We start from the raw sequence: 26,889 nt of genomic DNA, 5'->3' as shown, positions 1-26,889 counted from the left end.
GTACAGCACGGGGTTAGATACAGAGTAAAGCTCCCTCTACACTGTCCCCATCAAACACTCCCAGGACAGGTACAGCACGGGGTTAGATACAGAGTAAAGCTCCCTCTACACCTTCCCCATCAAACACTCCCAGGGCAGGTACAGCACGGGGTTAGATACAGAGTAAAGCTCCCTCTACACCGTCCCCATCAAACACTCCCAGGGCAGGTACAGCACGGGGTTAGATACAGAGTAAAGCTCCCTCTACACCGTCCCCATCAAACACTCCCAGGACAGGTACAGCACGGGGTTACATACAGAGTAAAGCTACCTCGACATCGTCCCCATCAAACACTCCCAGGACAGGTACAGCACGGGGTTAGATACAGAGTAAAGCTCCCTCTACACCGTCCCCATCAAACACTCCCAGGACAGGTCCAGCACGGGGTTAGATACAGAGTAAAGCTCCCTCTACACTGTCCCCATCAAACACTCCCAGGACAGGTACAGTACGGGGTTAGATACAGAGTAAAGCTCCCTCTACACCGTCCCCATCAAACACTCCCAGGACAGGTACAGCACGGGGTTAGATACAGAGTAAAGCTCCCTCTACACATTCCCCATCAAACACTCCCAGGACAGGTACAGCACGTGGTTAGATACAGAGTAAAGCTCCCTCTACACGGTCCCCATCAAACACTCCCAGGGCAGGTACAGCACGGGTTTAGATACAGAGTAAAGCTCCCTCTACACCGTCCCCATCAAACACTGCCAGGGCAGGTACAGCACGGGGTTAGATACAGAGTAAAGCTCCCTCTACACTGTCCCCATCAAACACTCCCAGGGCAGGTACAGCACGGGGTTAGATACAGAGTAAAGCTCCCTCTACACTGTCCCCATCAAACACTCCCAGGGCAGGTACAGCACGGGGTTAGATACAGAGTAAAGCTCCCTCTACACTGTCCCCATCAAACACTCCCAGGACAGGTACAGCACGGGGTTAGATACAGAGTAAAGCTCCCTCTACACTGTCCCCATCAAACACTCCCAGGGCAGGTACAGCACGGGGTTAGATACAGAGTAAAGCTCCCTCTACACTGTCCCCATCAAACACTCCCAGGACAGGTACAGCACCGGGTTAGATACAGAGTAAAGCTCCCTCTACATGGACACTAAAAGTTAGGGAGGTTCTCCCAGCGTGTCGGGGGCAAAGGTTCCTCCTTTACCCCAGTCCACGATTTACAGATGTTGAGTGTGGGGGGATCCCACTTTGTGCAGGAGGTGGGGTATTTTTCATTGTGCAACTTTAAATGCGGGCACACGCAGAACTTGAAGGATGGAGGAATTGGGCTCGGATCGCACCTTCGGGACAGCAGAACGGCAAAAAGAGTGACACTGAGTACTTCTGAAAAAATATACAATTCTCGGGGCTGCGCCGCTTTAAGAGGGCGGGGCGAGCATACCGGAACTGACGTTCGGAGGCGGCGGCGGTGTTGGTTAAAGGGTCGCACGGACGTGACGTCGGGCGGCGGGGGTGTCTGAGGGAGGAAAAGGGTCGAGCGGATGTGGCGTCAGTACGGGGGGGGGTGAAGGGTTAAACGGAAGTGCGCGTCCATCTTGGTTGAAGGCGACGTTTTACCGGAGAGACCGGCGGAGAGGAAAATCCTCTGGTTAACGGGAGCGCGCCCCCCCTCCCCGAGACACCAAGAGTCAGAGGAGTGCGCGTCCCCGGTGGAGGAAGAAACGCGCCTTCGCAGTCCGATTGACTGCGCGCTCCCGATAAGCGGGGCGCATTCCCGTGGCCGAATAAGACGGTGCGGACGTTTTCGCGCGATCCCGATAATATTACCTACCCGGAATGTAAGCGCGTGCGCACGCACTCCCTGCGCCGCGCGTCCCCGAGTGTTCGAGCGCGCTCCTTGTTCTAGTGCCCGCGCGCGCTCGAGGGTCTAGTGCGCGTTCCTGGTATATACATTGCGCGCGCGCCCCCGCCCAGGGCCTGGGACCATGGGCTCCTCCAAGAAGCACCGGGAGCGCGAGCGCGGCGCCGAGGACTCGGGCCGACACAAGAAGCACAAACACAAGGAGCGGAAGCAGCGGGCGGCGAGCCGGGAGCGGGAGGGTCGCCGGCACCGGGACAGGGAGCGCCGGGCGGCTCCGGGGGACAGTCAGCCCGAGCGGCGCATCAAGAAGGAGAAGACCGAGGAGACAGGTCAGAGAGAGAGAGAGACCCCGCCTTGGTGGGGGGGGGGGTGGTGGCTGAGGAGGAGGGGGTGAAATGGGCGTCACTGTGGAGGAGGGGGTGAAATGGGCGTCACTGTGGAGGAGGGGGAGTGACTGAGGTGGGGTGGGGGGGAATGGGAGGTGACTGAGGTGGGGGGGAATGCGGGCGGGGCGGGGGGGGGTGGCGGAGGAGGGGAAGGGGGAACGAGGGGATGACGGAGGAGAGGTGGGGGGGCAAAGGGAGGTGACAGAGGAGAGGGGGGGAACGGGGGGTGACGGAGGAGGGGAATGGGGGGATGACGGAGGAGAGGACGGGGGGGGTGACGGAGGAGAGGAGGGGGGAACGAGGGGGGTGACGGAGGAGAGGAGGGGGGCAACGGGGGGGTGACGGAGGAGAGGAGGGGGGAACGGGGGGGTGACGGAGGAGAGGAGGGGGGAACGAGGGGGGTGACGGAGGAGAGGAGGGGGGCAACGGGGGGGTGACGGAGGAGAGGAGGGGGGAACGGGGGGGTGACGGAGGAGAGGAGGGGGGAACGAGGGGGGTGACGGAGGAGAGGAGGGGGGAACGGGGGGGTGACGGAAGAGAGGAGGGGGGGAACGGAGGAGAGGAGGGGGAACGGGGGGTGACGGAGGAGAGAGGGGAGAACGGGGGGTGACGGAGGAGAGAGGGGAGAACGGGGGGTGACGGAGGAGAGAGGGGGGAACGGGGGGTGACGGAGGAGAGAGGGAGGAACGGGGGGTGACGGAGGAGGGGAACGGGGGGTGACGGAGGAGAGGGGGGAACGGGGGGTGACACAGGAGAGGAGGGGGAAACGGGGGGAATGACGGAGGAGAGGAGGGGGGAATGACGGGGGAGAGGAGGGGGGAATGACGGAGGAGGGGGGAATGACGGAGGAGGGGGGAATGACGGAGGAGGGGGGAATGACGGAGGAGGGGGGAATGACGGAGGAGGGGGGAATGACGGAGGAGGGGAACGGGGGGAATGACGGAGGAGGGGAACGGGGGGAATGACGGAGGAGGGGAACGGGGGGTGACGGAGGAGGGGAAAGGGGGTGACGGAGGAGGGGAAAGGGGGGTGACGGAGGAGGGGAACGGGGGGTGACGGAGGAGGGGAACGGGGGGTGACGGAGGAGGGGAACGGGGGGTGACGGAGGAGGGGAACGGGGGGTGACGGAGGAGGGGAACGGGGGGTGACGGAGGAGGGGAACGGGGGGTGACGGAGGAGGGGAACGGGGGGTGACGGAGGAGAGGAGAGGGGGGTGACGGAGGAGAGGAGAGGGGGGTGACGGAGTGGGGGAACGGGGGGTGACGGAGGAGAGGAGAGGGGGGACCGGGGGGTGACGGAGGAGAGGAGAGGGGGGAACGGGGGGTGACGGAGGAGGGGAGAGGGGGGAACGGGGGGTGACGGAGGAGAGGAGGGGGGGGAACGGGGGGTGACGGAGGAGAGGAGGGGGGGGAACGGGGGGTGACGGAGGAGAGGAGGGGGGGGAACGGGGGGTGACGGAGGAGGGGAGAGGGGGGAACGGGGGGTGACGGAGGAGGGGAGAGCGGGGAGACGGAGGGGGGGAGACGGAGGAGAGGAGGGGGGGAGACGGAGGGGGGGAGACGGAGGAGAGGAGGGGGGGAGACGGAGGGGGGGTGACGGAGGAGAGGAGATTGGGGGTGAGGGGGGTGACTGAGTGGGGGTTTGGGTGGCTGAGGGGATGGGGTTGTCCATGTGATCTGGTTGTCCGAGGGGTTTGGTTTGGGATGGGGTTAATCGTGCGTTATACAGCGTTGTGGCTAATTGTTGTGGGTTTTCTGGATACCTATAAAATGGGGGTGGGCGATTGTGTTTTCTGTCACACGTTAATTAAATCTCTTCCTACCTCACATTCTCTCAACTTTCAGCTCCTGGGACGAAATCGGGTGCTGCGAATGCGTCTCTGAGCATCGAAGAGACGAAGTGAGTGAATATCACCGTAACTGGCCCCTCCTCTCCGAGCAGTGAATTTACAGCACAGAAACAGGCCCATCGGTTCCATGCCGTTGTTATGGGCCATGTGAACTCCCACCCCAGCTTCATCTCACCCTGTCTTCTCTGAATAGTCACTGAGGACCAGTGCAGTGTCAGCCATAACTTAGTGTGTTGTACACTTCTCTCTCTCGCTCGTGCGGGTGCACGATCTCTCTTCCCTGCTGCCGCTGCTACCCCACCCCACGAATCAGTAGGTTGTGAGTTTGAGTCTCACTCCGGAGACTTGACCACAAAATCCAGGCTGACACTCCCGGTGCTGTACTGAGGGAGTGCTGTACTGTTGGAGGTTCCGTCTTTCGGATGGGACGTTAAACTAGGACCCCCTCTGCCCACTCGGGTGGACGTAAAAAAGAATGCAACAGCTGATATGGGAAGACAAACAGGGGAGTTCTCCCCGGTGTCCTGGGGCCAATATTCATCTCCCAACCAGCATTCATGATGCAGATGACCTGGGTCATTCTCACATTGATGTTTGTGGGAGCTTGCTTTGCATAAATTGGCTACCAAGTTTTCTACATTACGCCGGTCACTGTGTTTCAGAAGTGTTTCATTAGCTCTGATACTATGTATGTGTAGATATATATGCCACTGTGTAACAATGGAATTCTTTCTAATTGTTCTCCTGTGTTCCCTACAGCAAGCTGAGGGCCAAACTTGGGCTGAAGCCACTGGAGGTACATGAATCCAAAAAGAGTGAGTGAAATTTTGACCCGTTTCCTTCTCGAAATAAGAGTGCACTGTTTGTGGGGGGGGTTGATGAGAATCAGAGTATCAGTAAGATTGAATAGAGGGGATGCGGAGGAGGTTTACCAGGGATGAGAGAGACTTCGGTTCATGGGCAGAAACTGGAGAAGCTGGGATTTTTCACCTAGGAGCAGCGGAAGTTGGGGGGGTAGATTTAAGAAGCATTCACAATCGGGAATGGTTACGATAGAGTGAATAAGGAGAAACTGTTTCCAGCGGCAGGAGGGTCGGTAACCAGAGGGACACAGATTTTAAGAGAATCGGTGAAAGAACCAAAGTGGGAGATGAGAATGTTTGTACACGGCGAGTTGCTGTGACCTGGAAGGCGCTGCCTGAAAGGGCGGTGGAAGCAGATTCAACAGGAACTTTCAAAAGGGGGAATTGGATAACTGCTTGGAAACTAAAAGATTTGCAGGGCTATGCGGGGGAGGAGCGGGTGGGTTGGTGGGGGGGCGGGGGGTGAGAGTGGGACTAACTAGATAGAGCTTTCAAAGAGCTGGCACAGGCACGATGGACCGAATGGTCGTCTCATGCGCTGAGAGAGAATGAAGACTAGGTAGGTGGAGAAGATGCCAACCTGGGGGGGTTTAGATAGCCTTCTGGGGAAGACTGCGGGAGGGCAATTGTTTGAGTTTGAGACCTGGGGAAGGATATTGGAGGTGCTGTGAGGATTCTGGATTTGAAGGTGGGCACTGTTTTTGAGATTAGTATTGGAGGGAGCACCAGCAGCAGCTTTCCCCTTTGCTTTAACATTGCCTCTCCCACGACTCACTGGGCCGCACCCTCTCGATGCTGAGCCAGGAGGCTTGTGGGCCCGTCACACCCCAGAGGCTCAAGGCTGTAATCCAGGCCGACGCTCCTGGTGCCAGCACCAAAGGAGGGCCGTGCTTCTGGGTTGGGGGTGCGGGGGTGACATCTTATAGGTGAGACGTTAAGCCGAGGCTCCTCCCAGGTGGATGTAAGAGATCCCACACCCGGCCACTTACTGGGAGGAGAGTCTGGGAGTTCCCCCCTCCGATGCTTATCCCTCGTTCCCCCGTCACTGCTGATTGTCACGCCGCTGTGGGTGGGATCTTGCTGTGCGCAAATTGGCTGCTTTCGCACGTAATGTAACCATTCGGCCCATTGTGCCTGTGCCAGCTGTTTGAAAGTTCTATCCAGTTAGTCCCACTTATCCCCCGCCTCCCACTCCCCACCTGCTCTTTCCTCCCATAGCCCTGCAAATCTTTTAGTTTCCAAGTATTTATCCAATGTAGCAGTGACACGCCGCATTGCCTGTGCGGTGCCTCATGACACCTGGGGGTGGTGAAAGACTCTGTAGAAACGTGTGTTCATTTTTCCCCCCTCCCCCTCCCTCTCTCTTTCTGTCTCTCTCTCTCTCTCCTTTCGCAGACGAGGTCGGGACGAAAGAGGACCCGGTTCTTGTCCCGGCGATTAACCCCCTCGCCGCGAAGCAGCAAGAAGACATCCGGGTGAAGCTTGCCGCTCTGAAGGAAAAGCGCCTCCTGAACCAGAAGCTAGGGTAGGTCTGAGAGACTTCCATATCCCTCTGGGCCCTGTGTCGCTGTGAATTCTGATTGGGGGGAGATGGTGACGTAGTGGTAACGTCACTGGACTAGGACTCCAGAGGTCCCAGGCTAATTCTCTGAGGACACGGGTTCAAATCCCACCACGGCAGCTGGTGAAATTTAAATCCCAATACTAATATATATATATAAAACTAGTCTCAGTAACGGTGACTGTGAAACTGTCATCGATTGTTCTAAAAAAAAACCCACCTGGTTCACTTTAGGGAAGGAAATCTGCCGTCCTTACCCGGTCTGGCCTACATGTGACTCCAGACCCCACAGCGAATGTGGTTGACTCTTAAACTGCCCTCTGAAATGACCTGGCAAGCCACCCGGTTCCAGGGCAATGAGGGATGGGCAACACATGCTGGCCTTGCCAGCGACGCCCACATCCCGTGAAAGAATAAAGAAATAAAAGAATGGGCGGAGGAGGGGGAGTTTAATGAACATCTGCCTGATGGGTATGTTTACAGACAGTATCCCCAGTGACAGTAAATTCAATGATGTGGTGTGCCTGAGGCGGGGTGGGGGGATCCTTGTCTCATTGTTTGCTGATGCTTCATCCTGAGATGTTTTCTTGGCCGTTTTGTCAGTGGTGGTTTGCTGTTGACTTCCACTCTCGGGAGCAGGGCAAAGAGGCAAGTCCCAAGTCCACCTCAGCTGGAACAGGAATTGAACCCACCCTGTTGTTGTTAGTCTGAACCATGCGCTAGCCACCCAGCCAACTCAGCGAAGCCAGTCGATTCAATAGTAACACTGGGCTACAGTACATTCATTCATCTGTGGGATGTGGACGTTGCAAAACATTTATTGCCCATGCCTGGATGAGTACGGTTCCAACAACAACTCTTGAGAAGCTCGACACCATCCAGGACAAAACAGCCCGCTTGTTCGGCATCCCATCACCCCACCACCACCTTCAACATTCACCCCCTCCACCACCGACGCACAGTAGCAGCAGTGTGTGTACCATCTACAAGATGCACTGCAGCAACTCACCAAGGCTCTTCCAACAGCACCTTCCAAATCCACAACCTCTACCATCTAGAAGGACAAGGGCAGCAGACACATGGGAACACCACCACCTGCAAGTTCCCCTCCAAGTCACTCACCATCCTGACTTGGAAATATATCGGCTGTTCCTTCACTGTCGCTGGGTCAAAATCTTGGAACTCCCTCCCTGACAGCACTGTGGGTGTACCTACACCACATGGACTGCAGCGGCTCAAGAAGGCAGCTCACCCCCACCTTCTGAAGGGGCAATTAGGGATGGGCAATAAATGCTGGCCCCCGCCCTCGTCCGCCTCTCACTGACAAATAATTATTTTTTTCTTTTTTAAAACGTTGCCGATTCTGCAAAGTTTGACTTGCCCTGTGTTTCCTGGCAGGAAAGTGAAATCTCTGGGAGACGACGATGCCTGGCTTGACAATGCCATGGCCTGGGTCGAGAAGAGCAGGAAACTGCAGAGAGAGAAGGAGATGGCTGAGAAGAGGGTGAGTGGGGGCAGTGAGGTCACAACCTGCTGACACTGAACAAACACTTCCCCCCCCCACAGCTGAGGACGCAGGGACCCCCGGAGGAACCTGGGCCACCAGGAGTGGAGATTTGGACCGTTTTGTGTGCACGTGTGTCGTGCATCAGCAGCAGCCCGAGCCACCGCCAAGATGCAGTCCAATTATTTACAATGTCTTTTCAGTTGAAGACCTTTTCCTCGATCCCTTTTTTGGGCTCAGTGAATAATGTATGATCTTTTGTAAATTGATTCCAGGCAAAGCTCCTTGAGGAGATGGACGAAGAGTTTGGCATCAGCAACATTATCGAGGAGGAATTGCAAACCCAGAGACAGGTGAGGGGGGCTTGGTGTTTTTTGGGGCTTGGGGGAGGTGGGGTGCATGAGCCTGAATGTTGCTGGGACAGGGGTCAGGACGCTTTCACCCCACCTCTCCCAACCCCACCAACCACCACTGAGACAAACCCTGTAAAGGGAATTGTGGGGGAAGGGGGCTGGCATTAATTCAGAGTGCAGAGGCTGCCCGGCGTTGGTGTTGGGGAATGGAGGTGAACAAAGGATCACTGTACATCGCAAACTCTGCATTGTTGGAGGGGCGGGAAAGGTGGGGGTTTGGGGTCCTGCGTTGCGGATGGGAGATTGCTCAGGGAGCTGTGACCAGTGTACGTCCCAGTTGAAGTGGGGGTGAATGGGCGGTGGCTTCCACGGGCAGTGCAGAGTGGCTTGGTGCTCTCGCCCAGGAGAGGAACACGCACAGAGAATATTATTAGTCTTATATCCCATCCCATCATCTGGATGTGACGGGGGTGGCGGGGTCTGTGGTTACTAACTCCTTTGTCCTTCAACCAAGGTTTGAGAACCGTTCCTGTATCTAACCCCGTGCTGTACCTATCCTGGGAGTGTTTGATGGGGACAGTGTAGAGGGAGCTTTACTCTGTATCTAACCCCGTGCTGTACCTGTCCTGGGAGTGTTTGATGGGGACAGTGTAGAGGGAGCTTTACTCTGTATCTAACCCCGTGCTGTACCTGTCCTGGGAGTGTTTGATGGGGACAGTGTAGAGGGAGCTTTACTCTCTATCTAACCCCGTGCTGTACCTGTCCTGGGAGTGTTTGATGGGGACAGTGTAGAGGGGGCTTTACTCTGTATCTAACCCCGTGCTGTACCTGTCCTGGGAGTGTTTGATGGGGACAGTGTAGAGGGGGCTTTACTCTGTATCTAACCCCGTGCTGTACCTGTCCTGGGAGTGTTTGATGGGGACAGTGTAGAGGGAGCATCACTCTGTACCTAACCCTGTGCCGTGTGATAAGGGCTCCACTGTGTAGGAGTATATAAAATTTTCAAATGTTGTCTACCTCCCTAACTTGCTCCAAGATTCCTAGTGTAAAGGGAATATTCGGAGGTGTTGACCTGGTAGGATATCAGTCCTGGTGAATACAGTCTGTCATTGGAACTTTGTAGGGGTTCATTCAAGATGCATACCCACCAATTTTGGTTTCCCCCAATAAGATCCACCCTTAAACTGAAAATCCCACCTCAGCCCCAACCTGAAACCTAGACTAGTTTGAAATAGGAAGGATTCATCGCTACCACGGCCGCCGTTTATTGTCCCATCCCTCAATGCCCTGTGACGGTGTCACGTGGCAACCAAGTGGCATACCCGGCCAGGACAGAGGGTGGCTAAGAGACAGCCCGCCGTTCGTTCCAGGGTCTGGAGTCACATACAAGGCCCAGACTGTGTTGGTACAGCAGGTTCCCCAATGGGACATTCATGAATATTTGGGCTTTTTGCGACAATCTGGCAGCTGCGCGGTCCCTTTTCCTGGTCCCAGCCTTTCACTCACGCCTGAATTTGGATCCCCCAGTTGCTTTGTTTGGGATCTGAACTCCCGTTCCCCGGATTATCATTAGTCCCAGCCTGTGCGTTCCTAGTTAAGTCGCATAGCCACTGGACCCTCATGCCCCCTTATTGACTGCATTCCCACTCCCAGAACCTAATGGGGGCTGACTCGTTATTTGAGCTTATCCAAGCCGGAAGCGGCTTCATCGTCTTCTGTGGTCCTGTCACGGCCGAATAGTCCGATGTGAGACCTGCATGGACGTTTTTTTTTTTGCTATTTTTTTCGTTTACAGGATGCGGGCGTCGCTGGCTAGGCCGGCATTTATTGCCCGCCCCTGAATGCCCCTTGAGAAGATGGTGGCTCTCCTGGCAGTTCATATTGTCGTTGTTGGTGCTTGGGGGGGGACTTGTCCGACTGTGCCACCTTTGACCTGCGTCTGGGCACGTCGGATGTTGCGAGTTTGGCGGAGATGGTCCTTGGAGCGCGCTGAATGAAATTTCAGCGCTTGCCTGCACGCTCGTCCGCAGTGTTCTCCCAAGGATGAGGCGCAGTGCAGAGGTTTGTCAGGCTGTTTTTATCTTGGGCGTTCCTGCATCGTTTGTACTGAGCACCTCGATGGTTGTTTGGCCTGGGTCACTGTTTAAAAATAAGGGGTTGCCCATTTAAGACCGAGATGAGGAGGAGCCTTTGTCTTTGAGGGTAGGGAGCCTTTAGAACTCTCTTCCTCCAAAAGGCAGCAGAAGCAGAGGCTTTGATTATTTTTAAGGCCAAGCTGGATAGACTCTTGATGAACAGGGGGGAGAGGGGGGGCGAAAGGTTATTGGGGGTAGGCGGGAGGTTACATTAAGATCGGCCATGATCTTATTGAATGGCGGAGCAGGCTCCAGGGGCCGTGTGGCCCAGTCCCCTTAGTTCGTGTGTTCTGAGACAGTTCCCCTAGTAGATCTGCTTGGGGCTTCTGCAGTCAGAACCTGCCCCTCGAAGTTGAATTTTCTGGAGGGTGGGTCCCCGTGCTGTTGAACCCGGCGCCCCGAGGGACCTTGTTGTTTGTGAAAGAAAGGCGGCAGTGTGAAAGAGCTTAGCTCGTGGCAGAAGAAGAGAGTCGCTATTGACAACGGTGTGCCCTAGGTGCGTTCCGTGACAGCGGGCGATCAGAGTTTGAGAGCCCGCAGCGGGACCGTGATGGTAACCACTTTACTGCCCTCTCTCTTTCCAAGTCTGCTTACACGTCCCAGGACCTGCAGGGGCTGACTGTCCAGCACAGTATTGAGGCTTTCAAGGAGGGAGAGGCGGTCGTGCTGACCCTGAAGGACAAAGGTAAGCGGGGCGAGGGAAATGAAAATTAAAACCCTTTTTAAAAAAACCAGCCAGCATCAGGTAACGTTGGGAAGCAAGTCTTCCAGAAAAAAAATTGAACCCCGCCCCTCCCTAGAAGAGAAAAAAGATCGAAATATTCAAAATGTGAGGATTTTCATTGGGTAAGGGTTACGGCTGGTAAATAGAGTTAAGATTACACATCAGCCAGGATTTAATTGAATGGTAGAACAGGTTCGAGGGGCTGAATGGCCTCCCTGTGAACAGCCAATGATCAAGCTGCACCCACCTCTGAGGCAATGCTATGCGCTTTGTAATTTTAAAAAAAGTACACTCCACTATTATAATTGAAGGCCAGCTTCTGAAGAATCAGGGAAGAGGTGAGCAGTCTTTTTTTATATTAAATGGAGGGCTGTTAGAAACTACAATGGGAGCAGCAGAATCAGCTAGTTTTATAAGAGGAGGGGTTTGTGGAATGACTTACAAAGTCGGGGGAAGGTGTTTCAGAGAGAGAGGGTGTAAGGGCAGAATGGAGCTCTCGCTGAGGGAGGTGGGATGGAAGATGGTACTATGCTGCATAACCCTGTGTCTCGCCTGTTTCCCCCCTCAGGGGTCCTGGACGAAGAGGATGATGTCCTCGTCAACGTCAACATCCTGGATAAGGAGCGAGCCGACAAGAACGTGGAGCAGAAGAAAAAGAAACCCGACTACAAGCCCTACGAGGAGGAAGAGAGCGTGGACGACATGGTGGTGGTGGGTTCAACGCGCGTGCCTCTGTAGCTCGCTCTGGACTCCACTGCAGCTCGGCAAGGGGAACTGAGGTCCCTTCATCCAGACAGAGAAAGGTCCATGCTCTGTTAGCCGAGTTCAGCTGACTGCGCAGAGCTGAGAATCAGTCAGGGTTCCTGCCCCTGATTACCTGTCCACCCACCCCAGGGTAAGAGGTGGAGAGAGGGAGGATCAACCTGGGTTCCTGCCCCCGATCACTGTCCATTGACCCAAGGGTTAGGGGCAGAGAGAGGGGGAATCAGCCAGGGTTCCTGCCCCCCCCATCACGGTCCAGTGACCCTATGGTTAGGGGTAGAGAGGGGCAAATCAGTCAGGGTGAGGGGGATAATCAGCCAGTGTCCCTGATCCCGATTACTGTCCACTGACCCCAGGGTTAAAGGCAGAAAGAAGAAGAATCAGCCAGGGTTCGTGGTCATGATTACTGCCCCATGATGTCCTACATGAAAGCACGGCTGTAAGAGCAGGGTTAAGCTGGCCTGTGATTCCCCATGTAGATGAACAGCCGCGATTGGTAGTTTTTTGGCAGGGTTGGAACCAAACCCACGCTCAGATATTGGAGAAAGAAAGGGGTGGCCTGGTTAAGCAGGGAGCATCTTATCTAGGCCAGGCCCTGTCGAGGACGAGTGAGAGAGAAGCAGTAGCCCTGCCCCAGCCTCCATCCCCACCACAAAATATATGGGGGTGAGGAATATGCTGATAGGGTGAGATGAAATAAGGTGAGAGGAGTCTCATTGAATTATTTTGACACAGGAGGAGGCCATTTGGCCCATTGTACACTTGCTGGCCCTCATTACACCACTCCAGTCAGTCCTGATATATCCTTCAACTGAGCATGGGTTTTGTTCCAACCCTGCCAAATAACACACAATCACAGAATCTCACAGTGCAGAAGAGGCCCTTCGGCCCATCGAGTCTGCACCGATACGTGAGAAACACCTGACCTACTGACCTAATCCCATTTACCAGCACATGGCCCATAGCCCTGAATGTTATGACCTGCCAAGTGCTCATCCAGGTACTTTTTAAAGGATGTGAGGCAACCCGCCTCCACCACCCTCCCAGGCAGCACATTCCAGACTGTCACCACCCTCTGGGTAAAAAAAAGTTTCTCCTCATATCCCCCACCCCCCTAAACCTCCTGCCCCTCACCTTGAACTTCTGTCCCCTCGTGACTGACCTTTCAACTAAGGGGAACAGCTGCTCCCTATTCACCCTGTCCATGCCCCTCATAATCTTGTACACCTCGATCAGGTCGCCCCTCAGTCTTCTCTGCTCCAACGAAAACAACCCAAGTCCATCCAACCTCACTTCATAACTTAAATGTTTCATCCCAGGCAACGTCCTGGTGAATCTCCTCTGCACCCCACCCCAGTGCAATCACATCCTTCCTATAATGTGGCGACCAGAACTGCGCACAGTACTCCAGCTGTGGCCTCACCAAGGTTCTATACAACTCCACCATGACCTCCCAATCTCGGCTGTTCATGCTGTTCAACTACATAGGGAATCTCAGGCCAGCTTAACCCTGCCCTCACGGTTGTACTTCCTAGTAGGACGTCATGGGGCAGTAATCATGACCATGACCCCTGGCTGATTCTTCCCCCTCTCTCTCCCTAACCCTGGGGTTTACTGGACAGTGATCGAGAGCAGGAACCCTGGCTGATTCACCTGCTCCCTGCCCCAAACCCTGCAGTCGGTGGACAGTGCTTCTGTTCCCCATAGCGCCGCAAGTTTGTTGCCCTCAATTTCCTTGTGGAAGCATTGATTGCCTCTTGCAGAAAATGAACGCCAACGTGCACCCCGATGGGCCAAATGGCCTGTCTGCGACATGAAATTGAGCGTAGTTTTATGATGAGGGACCTCAGTTCACGCGGAGAGACTGGGAGAAGCTGGGATTGTTGCCCTTAGAGCAGAGAAGGTTAAGGGGGAGATTGAATCGAGGCGTTCAAAATCAGGAAGGGTTTGGATAGAGTGAATAAGGTGAAACGGTTCCTAGTGGCAGGAGGGTCGGTAACTAGAGGGGGACACAGATTGAAGAGAACCGGTAAAAGAGCCAGAGGGGGGGAGATGAGGGTTTCTTTTACACAGCGAGTTGTTGTGATCTGGAAGGCGCTGCCTGAAAGGGCGGCGGAAGCAGATTCAATAGGGACTTTCAAAAGGGGGGAATTGGACGAATACTCAAAAAGGAGAAAGGGAAGGAGTGGGGCTATTTGGATAGCACAGCCCGATGTGGTGATTGGCCTCTTGACACTTTTTTTTCTTCTGCTTTCTTTTGAAGTTCAAAGCCAAGTCGATCCTATCCAAGTACGACGAGGAGATCGATGGGGAGAAGAAGAAGTCCTTCAAGCTGGAGTCAGGCGGGACTGCGGACGGCTCGTGGGAGAGGGAGCTGCAGCAGATCCGGGAGACCCTGCGGAACCAGGCACAGACCCTGGACATGCCGCAGATGAAGGTGGCGTCGGAGTTCTACACCGAGGAGGAGATGGTGAGGCAGGCGGCAGTCAGTGTCCTGGCTTGGGATGCTGCATCGTGATGCTCGGGCTCAGGCCACGCTGTTAACTCTCTTTTCTCTCTCTCTCCCTCTCTCTCTCTCTCTCTCTCAGGTCACATTTAAGAAAACAAAGCGGAGGGTGAAGAAAATCCGGAAGAAGGAAACGGCACTGAAAGCCGAGGACCTCCTTGCCCGCGGACACGACAGCACCGTCACGGACTACGGGTCCAGGTGGGTCGCATCTCTAGCCCTTACACCCTGACTGCCCCTCTGCTGTCCGCCAGTCTTATTCTTTCATGGGGTGTGGGTGCCGCTGGCAAGACCAGCATTTATTGCCCATCCTTAATTGCCCTTGAACTGAGTGGCTTGCTCGGCCATTTCAGGGGACAGTTTAAGAGTCAACCACATTTGCTGTGGGTCTGGAGTCGCATGTAGGCCAGACCGGGTAAGGACGGCAGATTTCTTTCCCTAAAGGGCATTAGTGGAACCAGGTGGGTTTTTATAACAATCGATGGTAGTTTCACGGTCACCCATCACTGAGACTAGCTTTATATTCCTTTGACATCTCCTTCCAAACCCACGACCTCTACCACCTAGAAGGACAAGGACAGCAGCCGCATGAGGAGCACCCCCACCTGCAAGTTCCCCTCCAAGCCACTCAGCATCCTGACTTGGAAATGTATCGGCCGTTCCTTCACCGTCACTGGAACTTCCCACCGCCCCTTCCTAACAGCGCTGTGGGTGCACCTACACCACACGGAGTGCAGCGGTTCAAGAAGGCAGCTCACCACCGCCTGAAAGGGGCAAGTAGGAATGGGTAACAAACATTGGCCTTGCCAGCGACACCCACATTCCATTAACTGAAAAGATCTAGAATTATCATAATTAGAGTCAATGTCATTATCTCTCTCGCCCCCCCAGCCCCCCCCCCTCTCTCTCTCTTTCCTCCTCGCCCACCCCATCCTGCCCCACTCGGGATATGTGAGGTGTTCATTCTGATATGTCACCTTTGACAGGGATCGCGGCCGGGGCTGGAAGTTCAATAGCGAAGCAGAGGCAGAAGGCAACACAGAAGAAGCAGAGGCTGCCGATCCAGAGGTACAACCCGTGTCAGATGACATGCGTGTGGAAAGCATGGACATCAGTGATGGTATGTCTGCCTGGGTGCCACGGTTGGGGTGGGTTGGCAGTGCCACTTACAAACATGAGCTTGGCCAGACTGGGGAAAGACAGCGGTTTTCTGGCCCTATAGGACATTACTGAACCATCATTTCTCAAACCCTCGGCAATGCCTTTGTCATCCATTTTTCCCCCATCCTCCCCGCTATATACAAATATTCCACCCACTCCTGGCTGGCCTCCCACATATTACCCTCTGTAAACTCAAACTCACCTGAAACTCTGCTGCCCACAACCCCTCTCCCCCACGGTGTCCTAATTGCACCGGCTCCAAGTACCCAGTCACCGTCCCTCACTGTGCTCGCTGATTTACGCCTGCTCCCAGTCCGGCATCACTTCAATTTAAAAGCTCTCATCTTTTGTTTCCAAATCCCTCCTCGATTGCTACCCATTTCTGTGACCTCCTCCAGCCCCTACACCCCTCCCTATCTCTGTAACCTCCTCCAGCCCCTACACCCCTCCCTATCTCTGTAACCTCCTCCAGCCCCTACAACCCTCCCTATCTCTCTAACTTCCTCCAGCTCCTACACCCCTCCCTATCTCTAACTTCCTCCAGCCCCTACAACCCTCCCTATCTCTGTAACCTCCTCCAGCCCCTACACCCCTCCCTATCTCTGTAACCTCCTCCAGCCCCTACACCCCTCCCTATCTCTGTAACCTCCTCCAGCCCCTACAACCCTCCCTATCTCTGTAACCTCCTCCAGCCCCTACAACCCTCCCTATCTCTGTAACCTCCTCCAGCCCCTACAACCCTCCCTATCTCTGTAACCTCCTCCAGCCCCTACAACCCTCCCTATCTCTGCGGACTTCCTCCAGTCCCTACAACCCTCCCTATCTCTGTATCCTCCTCCAGCCCCTACACCCCTCCCCATCTCTGTGACTTCCTCCAGCCCCTACACCCTTCCCTCTCTTTGTAACTTCCTCCAGCCCCTACAACCCTCCCTATCTCCGTAACCTCCTCCAGCCCCTACAACCCTCCCTATCTCTGTAACCCCCTACAACCCTCCCTATCTCTGTAACCTCCTGCAGCCCCTACACCCCTCCCTATCTCTGTAACCACCTCCAGCCCCTACACCCCTCCCTATCTCTGTAAGCTCCTCCAGCCCCTACACCCCTCCCTATCTCTGTATCCTCCTACAACCCTCCCTATCTCTGTAACCCCCTACAACCCTCCCTATCTCTGTAACCTCCTGCAGCCCCTACACCCCTCCCTATCTCTGTAACCACCTCCAGCCCCTACACCCCTCCCTATCTCTGTAAGCTCCTCCGGCCCCTACACCCCTCCCTCTCTTTGTAACTTCCTCCAGCCCCTACAACCCTCCCTATCTCCGTAACCTCCTCCAGCCCCTACAACCCTCCCTATCTCTGTAACCTCCTCCAGCCCCTACAACCCTCCCTATCTCTGTAACCTCCTCCAGCCCCTACAACCCTCCCTATCTCTGTAACCTCCTCCAGCCCCTGCAACCCTCCCTATCTCTGTAACTTCCTCCAGCCCCTACAATCCTCCCTATCTCTGTAACCTCCTCCAGCCCCTACACCCCTCCCTATCTCTGTAACCTCCTCCAGCCCCTGCAACCCTCCCTATCTCTGTAACCTCCTCCAGCCCCTGCAACCCTCCCTATCTCTGTAACTTTCTCCAGCCCCTACAACCCTCCCTATCTCTGTAACCTCCTCCAGCCCCAACACCCCTCCCTATCTCTGTAACCTCCTCCAGCCCCTACACCCCTCCCTATCTCTGTAACCTCCTCCAGCCCCTACAACCCTCCATGATCTCTGCGCTCCTCCAATTCTGGTCTCTTGAACATCCCTCGATTCCCCATCGCTCTACCATTGGCGGCCGTGCCTTCAGCTGCCTGGGGCCCTGAGCTCTGGAATTCCCTCCCTCAACCTCTCCTCTCTCCCTCCTCCTTTAAGACATTTCTTAAAAATGGCCTCTTGGGCCAAGCTTTTGATAAATTGTCCCTAATATCAACTTGTAGCTCGGGGTCAAATTTTGACCCGATTTTCCTTCCTGTGAAATACCTCAGGATGATTTACCTACCTTAAAGGTTCCCCGGCTGCTGGCCCTCCGACGGCGCGGTGTGGCGCCCCCTGGCTGCTGAGCGCGGTGCGGCGCCCCCCTGGCTGCCGGCCCTCCGACGGCGCGGTGCGGCGCCCCCTGGCTGCTGGCCCTCCGACGGTGTGGTGTGGCGCCCCCTGGCTGCTGAGCGCGGTGCGGCGCCCCCCCTGGCTGCCGGCCCTCCGACGGCGCGGTGCGGCACCCCCTGGCTGCTGGCCCTCCGACGGCGCGGTGCGGCGCCCCCTGGCTGCTGGCCCTCCGACGGCGCGGTGCGGCGCCCCCTGGCTGCTGGCCCTCCGACGGCGCGGTGCGGCGCCCCCTGGCTGCCGGCCCTCCGACGGTGCGGTGCGGCGCCCCCTGGCTGCCGGCCCTCCGACGGTGCGGTGCGGCGCCCCCTGGCTGCCGGCCCTCCGACGGCGCGGTGCGGCGCCCCCTGGCTGCCGGCCCTCCGACGGCGCAGCAGTGTGAAAGATGGAGCTGTAACGTTCATGTTCTTGTTTAGTGTGGAATTGGTGGGGGGGGCGGTGTGGGGGTTGCGAAGCAGCATCGTGTGACCAGCCTGCCATGTCTTTTCCCCCCTCAGATGAAGCCAGAGCTCCTGACTCTCCGGTGGCCATTGAGGAGGATGAGGCCGAGATGGAGCTCCAGAAACAACTGGAGAAACAGCGGCGGCTCAGACAGTCGCACAAACAGGCTTCTGACAAGGTGAGGCAGGAGCCATCCCCGTCAAAAAGGAGCTGCACCAGCCCCTGGTTGGGAATGTGCTGTTGTGGGGTGGGGTCAACAACTTACCTGCAGCCAAATCAGTTTACCCCATCGAATGATGCAGTGATCCTGTACCTGAGCTTTCCCTGTGCACTTGTACATCTCAGCAGGGGCCAGTGTCCCTCCTGTCAAGGACTGCAGACAGCACTCGCACAGGACCCTGCATAAACCCTCAGATTGAATCTGACATGGATCATTGTGCTGGCTGGAACTTTCACCCAGTGTGTGACTAAGGGAGCTTGAGTTGGTTTACATAGGATTACAGAATATATATATATATGGCACAGAAAGAGGCTGTTCGGCCCAGCCAGTCCATATCGGTCCACTCAAGCCTCCTCCCATCTTTCCCCATCTGAATCTACCATCGTAACCCTCTATCCCCTTCTCCCTCGTTATACTTGTCTAGTTTCCCTTTAAATGTAGCTACACTATTCACCTCAACCACTCCCTGTGGCAGCGAACTCCACATTTCCCCACTCTCTAGGCAAAGAAGTTTCTCCCGAATTCCCAGTTGGATTTCTCGGTGACTATCTTATATTGACGGCCTCTAGTCCTGCTGTTCCCCAGAAGGGGAAGCATACTCTCTTCATCCACTCGATCAAAACCTTTCAGGATTTTGACCACCTCCGTTAGGTCATCCCTCAGCCTTCTCTTCTCAAGAGAGAAGGGACCCGACCTGTCAGTACTTTCCTGATGTGTATACCCACACATTACTGTTACCATCCTTGTAAATCTTCTCTGCACCCTCTCGAGTGCCTCTATACCCACTTTGTGATATGGTGACCAGAACTGCATGCAGTGCTCTAAGTGTGGCCTAACTGAGATTTAATAAAAGTTTGGCATAACTGCCCTACTCTTCAATTCTGTCCCTCTAGGAGTGAAGCCTGGTGTTTAGTTTTACCTTTATTTTTGTGCCCTTGCTAACCTCTGTTGCCATTTTAGTGATCGTTGTGTTTGTCCATGGAGATCCCTTTGTTCCTCTACCCCACCTAGACCCTTCCCTTCCAAGTGAGAATTACTGAGTGAGTCACTGTGGTCTGATGCGGAGCTGGGAGTTTGGGACTGGGTTTAGATCCCTGTTTCCACTGTGTGAAGCTGTAGCGGACACTGCTCCCAAGAAGGGCTGCCCGTGTTCCAAAAATCAGGAAGAAAAAAACCTGTTTTCCCCTCGCTGCCAGGTCGTCGACATTGCGAAGAAACTGAAGTCTGAACGTAAGGATGAGGATGCAGATGAGTTGGAGAGAAAGGGGCTGATCGTCTTCAATGCCACGTCGGAATTCTGCCGGACGCTCGGAGAAATCCCAACCTATGGGCTGGCTGGCAACCGGGAAGAGCAGGAGGAGCTGCTGGTGAGTGTGAGCAGTGTTTGATGGGGACAGTGTAGAGAGAGCTTTACTCTGTATCTAACCCCGTGCTGTACCTGTCCTGGGAGTGTTTGATGGGGACGGTGTAGAGGGAACTTTACTCTGTATCTAACCCCGCGCTGTACCTGTCCTGGGAGTGTTTGATGGGGACAGTGTAGAGGGAGCTTTACTCTGTATCTAACCCTGTGCTGTTGGGGACAGTGTAGAGGGGACGACGGTTCTGCGTGGTCACAGTCTCGGACTGATGCTGAAGTGTGTGTTATTCCCTTAACCCCACCCCCCTCTCCATGCAGGACTTTGAGGTGGAGAACAAGGAATTATCAGATGATGAGATGGAGATGGACCGGGATGAGACGGTGGGCTGGAGCACAGTGAACCTGGACGAGGAGAAGAAGCAACCAGAGGTAAGGCAAGCGACGGCCAATTATTTCCTTATCGGGGAGGGGGTTTGGGGGTACAAAGGTTGGCTCTGCAGTCTTTGCATTTCTAGACTTGCCTTACCAATATGACCCTGTCCTGAGGCGAGGCCTCAGCTGGAGAATCGTGTCCAATTCTGGGTCCCACACTTTTTAAAGGATATCAGGGCCTTGGAGAGGGCGTGGAAGGTTTTGACTTGACTCCTAGTCAAACGGTGGCAGGGATGAGAGAGACTTCAGTTCCTGTGGAGAGACTTCAGTTCATGTGCAGAGACTGGAGAAGCTGCGATTGTTCTCCTTAGAGCAGAGAAGGTTAAGGGGGGCGGGGTTCAGTCGAGGCGTTCCACTCCAGGGACTTGAGCTCAAACTCAAGCCCAAGACGCCCAGTGCCAGCACTGAGGGAGAGCTGCACTGTCAGAGGCACCATCTTTCAAATCAGACATTAAATCGAGGCCCCCCCTGTCTGCCCTCTCACAAGGCTCTAAAGGACCCCATGGGCACTGTTGAGAGAGAGAAGCAGGGGGTGAGTTCTAACTGTGGCTTGCACCTAATATATACCATGAGCCAATGTCACTTTGTAAAATAACAGAGAACCTCGACATTTTTTATGTTTGCATCTTGTGCGCATTTCCAGCTTAACACACTTCCAAAACATAAAGCTTTTTGTTGGCTGTGAAGTGATTCTTGAGGTTCTGAAAGACACTGTATACCATTACAACCCTTTTATATCTTGTGTTTCACTGCCTCTTTCTCCCCCACCCCCAAACCCTACTCTCTCTCCCTCCCTCTCTCTCTCTCCCCCCCCCTCTCCCTCTCTCTCAGTTCTTGGCCACGTCCACCACCATCCTGGATGAAGAGCCCATCGTGAACTGCGGGCTGGCAGCCGCATTGCATCTCTGCAGGAACAAAGGCAGGTTAATCGATCGGGGAAGCCACCCCCCCTTCCCCCCCCCCCCCAAAACCCTTTTCCGCTTTCTGATCCGAGGGTGGAGAGAGAGAGAGAGAGAGAGCTGGTTATTGTAGAAGCATAGGCCAGCGTAGCCGTGACTTGCGGACTAATGCCCGCTACAACCCCTAGTTACATGGAGAAGCTGGGATTGTCGTCCTTGGGAGCAGAAAAGGTTAAGGGGGAGATTTAATCATATGGGGTTTCAATAAAGTAAATAAGGACTGTTTTCAGTGGCGGGGGTGGGGGGCGTCAGTAACCAGAGGGGACACAGATTGAGGAGAATCGGGAAAAGAGCCAGAGGGGGAGATGAGGAGAATGTTTTTTTTTTACACAGCGAGTTGTTGTGATCTGGAAGGCGCTGCCTGAAAGGGCGGCGGAAGCAGATTCAATAGGGACTGTCAAAAGGCGGGGGGAATTGGAGAAATACTTGAAGGGCAGAAACTTGCAGGGCTGTGGGGAGTGGGCCGAATTGGATCGCCCTTTCAGAGGGACAGCACCAGGCGCGATTAGCCGAGTGGCCTCCTGTGCCGTACGATGCTGTGAACTTGGGGAAAATGTCTGTCAGGCTCCACCTCCCCCCCTCGGCCGTGTTTGCCAATCAGTGGATGCTGGAGTCTCCCCATGTGTCCCTGTAGCAGCTGGGTTTCCTTCTCCTGAATTGATACCCAGTGACCCCTGCTGGAGAACATATCAATACCAGGTGGAGGGAGGGAGGGCAGGATCGAGGCTGCCTCTGCAGCTGCCTTAGTGGAATAGCTGACCACTGCTCAGGGTTGCGAGTGAAGTTATCGCAGGGGGTTCCCTTGGGGAGGGTTGGACCTTTGGCAGCAGAGTAGAAGATTTGGGGGTAGGAATATGTGGTGAGTTTTCAGCAGCGGGGTGTGCGGGTTTAAGGTGAACTCTTTTTTTTCCAATCCTCACCGCCAGTGAGGGGGCGCCTGTGACTCTGCTCCTTCCTGTTTCAGGTCTCCTCGACACGACGATGCAGAAAGTAGCCCGAGTCCGGTCATCAGTCAAGACTCTCCCATCAACAGTTTACGCTATTGAGGACAAGATGTAAGCAACTGGTCCATGGTGGGCGGGGCTCTGAGCCTGGGGCGGGGCCATGAGGCGGAGCTCTGAGCCTGGGGCGGGGCCATGAGGCGGAGCTCTGAGCCTGGGGCGGGGCCATGAGGCGGAGCTCTGAGCCTGGGGCGGGGCCATGAGGCGGAGCTCTGAGCCTGGGGCGGGGCCATGAGGCGGAGCTCTGAGCCTGGGGCGGGGCCATGAGGCGGAGCTCTGAGCCTGGGGCGGGGCCATGAGGCGGAGCTCTGAGCCTGGGGCGGGGCCATGAGGCGGAGCTCTGGGGCGGGGCCATGAGGCGGAGCTCTGGGGCGGGGCCATGAGGCGGAGCTCTGGGGCGGGGCCATGAGGCGGAGCTCTGGGGCGGGGCCATGAGGCGGAGCTCTGGGGCGGGGCCATGAGGCGGAGCTCTGGGGCGGGGCCATGAGGCGGAGCTCTGGGGCGGGGCCATGAGGCGGAGCTCTGGGGCGGGGCCATGAGGCGGAGCTCTGGGGCGGGGCCATGAGGCGGAGCTCTGGGGCGGGGCCATGAGGCGGAGCTCTGGGGCGGGGCCATGAGGCGGAGCCCTGGGGCGGAGCCCTGGGGCGGGGCCATGAGGCGGAGCCCTGGGGCGGGGCCATGAGGCGGAGCCCTGAGCCTGGGGCGGGGCCATGAGGCGGAGCCCTGAGCCTGGGGCGGGGCCATGAGGCGGAGCTCTGAGCCTGGGGCGGGGCCATGAGGCGGAGCTCTGAGCCTGGGGCGGGGCCATGAGGCGGAGCTCTGAGCCTGGGGCGGGGCCATGAGGCGGAGCTCTGAGCCTGGGGCGGGGCCATGAGGCGGAGCTCTGAGCCTGGGGCGGGGCCATGAGGCGGAGCTCTGAGCCTGGGGCGGGGCCATGAGGCGGAGCTCTGATCCTGGGGCGGGGCCATGAGGCGGAGCTCTGATCCTGGGGCGGGGCCATGAGGCGGAGCTCTGAGCCTGGGGCGGGGCCATGAGGCGGAGCTCTGAGCCTGGGGCGGGGCCATGAGGCGGAGCTCTGAGCCTGGGGCGGGGCCATGAGGCGGAGCTCTGAGCCTGGGGCGGGGCCATGAGGCGGAGCTCTGAGCCTGGGGCGGGGCCATGAGGCGGAGCTCCGAGCCTGGGGCGGGGCCATGAGGCGGAGCTCCGAGCCTGGGGCGGGGCCATGAGGCGGAGCTCCGAGCCTGGGGCGGGGCCATGAGGCGGAGCTCCGAGCCTGGGGCGGGGCCATGAGGCGGAGCTCCGAGCCTGGGGCGGGGCCATGAGGCGGAGCTCTGAGCCTAGATAACGGCATTGCTTATTTTTATTCATTCATGGGATGTAGGCATAACTGGCAAGGCCAGCCCTAATCGTCCTTGAGAAGGTGGTGATGATGCATCTTCATGAACCGCTGCAGTCTATGTGGTGAAGGTAGGGAGTTCCAGGATTTTGACCCAGCAACAGTGAAGGAACGGCCAATATGGTTCCCAGTCAGGTTGGTGTGCAGCTTGGAGGGGAACCTGCAGGTGATGGTGTTCCCATGCGCCTGCTGCCCTTGTCCTTCGAGGTGGTAGAGGTCGCAGGTTTGGAAGGTGCTGTCTAAGGAGTCTTGGTGAATTGCTGCAGTGCATCTTGTAGATGGTACACACACTGCTGCTACTGTGCGTCGGCGGTGGGGGGAGTGAATGTTTGAGGATGGGGTGCCAATCAAGCGGGGCTGTTTTGTCCTGGATGGTGTCAAACTTCTTGTGTTGTGGGAGCTGCACTCATCCAGGCAAGTAGAGAGTATCCCATCACACTCTGGACTTGTGCCGTGTGGATGGTGGACAGGTTTTGGGGAGTCAGGAGGCGAGTTACTCTGCAGAATCCCCAGCCTCTGACCTGCTCTTGTAGCCACAGTGTATTGCTGGTCCAGATGGAGGGATGGCTCCGGGACACTGCCCTTGACTCACCCCCATGTGTATCTCTAACTAATTGTTATGTCTAAATATTTTGGGATGACAAAATCCTGCACCTGTTCGTGTGGGCCTCACTGAACCGGTCAGTGACTCTCTAACTGTGCTACGTTGGTGCAGGTTGATAGATGACAAGTACAGTCGGAGAGAGGAGTACCGCGGCTTCACACAGGAGTTCAAGGAGAAGGAGGCGTACAGGCCAGACGTGAAGATCGATTACGTGGATGAATCAGGAAGAAGACTCACTCCGAAAGAGGCAAGTTGGAAATTGTAATCCTAGGCTTGTGTGTTTTTGTTTAAAACAAAAAGAACCAAACTCCATCCCACAACACAATCCAGGCTGACGCTCCCAGTGCTGCACTGTCTGACCGTGTCATCATTCGGGTGACACGTTAAACCGAGACCCTGTCTGCCCCCTCGGGGTGGGCTGTAAAAGATCCCACAGCCGCTATTGAAAGAGCGGTGGGGGTGGGGTCGTTCTTCCCCGTGCCCTGGTCCCTCAACTGACATCAGTGAAAACAAGTTACTTGGTCATTGTCTCATTGATTTTTCTGGGAGCTTGCAGAGGGCCTACCCACTGCAGCATTTCCTACGTTACAACAGTAACTACGCCTCGAAAGTGCTTTGTTGGCTATGAAGCGCTTTGGAACGTCCCGAGGTGGTGAAAGGTGCTGTAGAAATGCAAGTCTGTCCTTTACAATCTACCAAGATAATTCCAGGTTTTTACTAAGCTCCCTGTTCTGGTTGCTAGTTTTTTTAGGTTTAAGCTCAGAGCGGTCATTTCTCTGTCCCTCTCTGGCACCTTTTCTGCTCTGCTATCTGTGGCACCCACATTTTTGTTAAAAATAAATTAATTTCAGGGATGTCCAATCCTAACTGTTCCTAGAGAAGGTGGAGGCTGCTGCCTTGAACCGCTGCAGTCCCTGTGGTGTAGGTACACAGTGCCGTTGGGGAGGATTCTGACCCAGCGACAGTGAAGGAACGGCCGATATATTTGTGTGTGGCTTAAGAGGGGAACTTGCAGGTGGTGGTGTTCCCATGCGTCTGCTGCCCTTGTCCTTCTAGATGGTAGAGGTCGTGGGTTTGGGAGGTGCTGCCTAAGCAGCCTCAGTGAGTTGCTGCAGTGCATCTTGTGGATGGTACACACACTGCTGCTACTGTGCGTCGGTGGTGGAGGGAGGGGATGTTTAAGGTGGTGGATGGGGTGCCAATCAAGTGGGCTGTTCCTGCATGGTGCGGAGGGGAGTTTTGGGGATGGCACTTCTCCTTCGCGATCGTGGCTGAGATGTGCTGGCTGTGCACTTTGTAACAAACTGATAACTGTCGGTTACAAACAGGCCTTCAGGCAACTTTCTCATCGTTTCCATGGAAAAGGATCTGGGAAAATGAAGACTGAAAAACGCATGAAAAAGCTTGAAGAGGAACACGTGAGTCGAATGTATTTTCTGCCTTTTCCACCCCTGCCCCCTCTCTCACTGATGAGCGGCCACACTCCCAACTCCCTCTCCAAATTGCCCGCTCTTCAAAATGTCTGAACCTGTGCAAATCATTCTGCAATCACACGTAGACGGGCATCACACTGATCCTAAAGGCTCTCCTCACCTGACGTGCGGGTACCTGACAGGGACCACTGAGCGACTATTACTGATTCTCACCCCAGCGAGAGTGGCAAAGCCCAGGGAGGAGGGCTTCCCCTGGGAGTGGGTCGACCTAGCCGTCCGGTGACCTTCCTGTCTTATTTGAACCTCGAGTCGTGTTTGTTTCAGCTGCTGAGGAAGATGAGCTCCAGTGATACACCCCTGGGAACCGTGGCTCTCCTGCAGGAGAAGCAGAAAGCGCAGAAAACGCCCTACATCGTCCTCAGCGGGAGCGGCAAGAGCATGAACGTGTACGTGAGCCAGTCTGATGGGGTCCTGTTTGCGTTGTCCGTGTGTGTTTTTTAAGTGAATATTTATTTATTTTTGAGGGAGGGATATACTCGCCTTGGAGGCAGTGCAGCGAAGGTTCACTAGATTGGTCCCTGGGATGAGGGGGCTGTCCTTTGACGAGAGGCTGAGTAAATCGGGTCTATATTCTCCTGGATTTAGATGGTAGAGATGATCTTATAAAAACATGCAAGATTCTGAAGGGGACTGGCACAGAGATTGTTTCTGCTGGTCGGGGGAATTTAAAACGCGGGGGCAGAGTCTCAGGATGAGGGGCTGATTATTTAGGACTGAGGTGAGGAGAAATTTCTTCGCCCAGAGGGCTGTGAATCTTTGGAACTCTCTACCCCAGAGGGTTGTGGATGCTCCATCGTTGAATATATTTAAGGCTGGGATTGGCAGAGTTTTGGTCTGAGGGATTATGTGGAGCTGAAGTCCAAGATCAGCCATTATCATATTGAATGGCGGAGCAGGAGAGGCTGAAGGGTCCATTCCAACTCTCGTTTCTTATGTTCAGACCTTCGGAGGAGGGACTGTTGTTTCCAAAGCTGTGTTTTAAGTCTTGCCTTTCTCTTGCAGAAACACGATAACCAAATGAAACTTACTGACCCAAGGACTGACACTGGTACGGAGTGGATTAAGAGACATTGCAGTTGTGGGGGGGGTGGCAATTGGTTGCTGGACAGATGTTGCCGTTTTATTTACAATCTCATGCTTTCCTTCTGTATATTAATAAAAAGACACTTTTTTTTTCCTTTTTCCTA

General features: G+C 55.5%; 1 protein-coding gene and 1 long non-coding RNA gene across 2 annotated transcripts in view; both read left to right on the top strand.

Moving 5' to 3' along the window:
• LOC144670196 (uncharacterized) overlaps positions 1-26,889 on the top strand; it is a 107,498-nt gene that overhangs the window by 79,011 nt on the left and 1,598 nt on the right. The gene's annotated exons all lie outside the window — the stretch shown is intronic.
• LOC144670188 (U4/U6.U5 tri-snRNP-associated protein 1-like) lies at positions 1,553-26,884 on the top strand. Its single transcript, XM_078532666.1, has 20 exons — positions 1,553-2,191; positions 4,093-4,147; positions 4,857-4,912; positions 6,356-6,485; positions 7,920-8,025; positions 8,301-8,378; positions 11,099-11,198; positions 11,806-11,948; positions 14,263-14,469; positions 14,588-14,706; positions 15,492-15,625; positions 18,297-18,418; positions 19,657-19,827; positions 20,136-20,246; positions 21,081-21,168; positions 22,173-22,263; positions 24,321-24,456; positions 25,538-25,627; positions 25,967-26,088; positions 26,705-26,884. The coding sequence occupies exons 1-20, from the start codon at positions 1,987-1,989 to the stop codon at positions 26,721-26,723; spliced, it is 2,283 nt and encodes a 760-aa protein (XP_078388792.1). The 5' UTR covers positions 1,553-1,986; the 3' UTR covers positions 26,724-26,884.

Source organism: Cetorhinus maximus, chromosome 31, assembly GCF_964194155.1.
Source record: "Cetorhinus maximus chromosome 31, sCetMax3.hap1.1, whole genome shotgun sequence".
NCBI classification, from domain to species: domain Eukaryota; kingdom Metazoa; phylum Chordata; class Chondrichthyes; order Lamniformes; family Cetorhinidae; genus Cetorhinus; species Cetorhinus maximus.
This window is presented reverse-complemented; position numbering and strand designations above follow the sequence as displayed.

Excerpts from the sequence above, each read along its gene's own strand:
- LOC144670188 (XM_078532666.1), top strand. The coding sequence starts at position 1,987 with ATGGGCTCCTCCAAGAAGCACCGGGAGCGCGAGCGCGGCGCCGAGGAC. Across the intron at positions 4,913-6,355 it reads GGTACATGAATCCAAAAAGA|ACGAGGTCGGGACGAAAGAG; the intron begins GTGAGTGAAATT and ends CTCCTTTCGCAG. Across the intron at positions 18,419-19,656 it reads ACAAACAGGCTTCTGACAAG|GTCGTCGACATTGCGAAGAA; the intron begins GTGAGGCAGGAG and ends CCTCGCTGCCAG.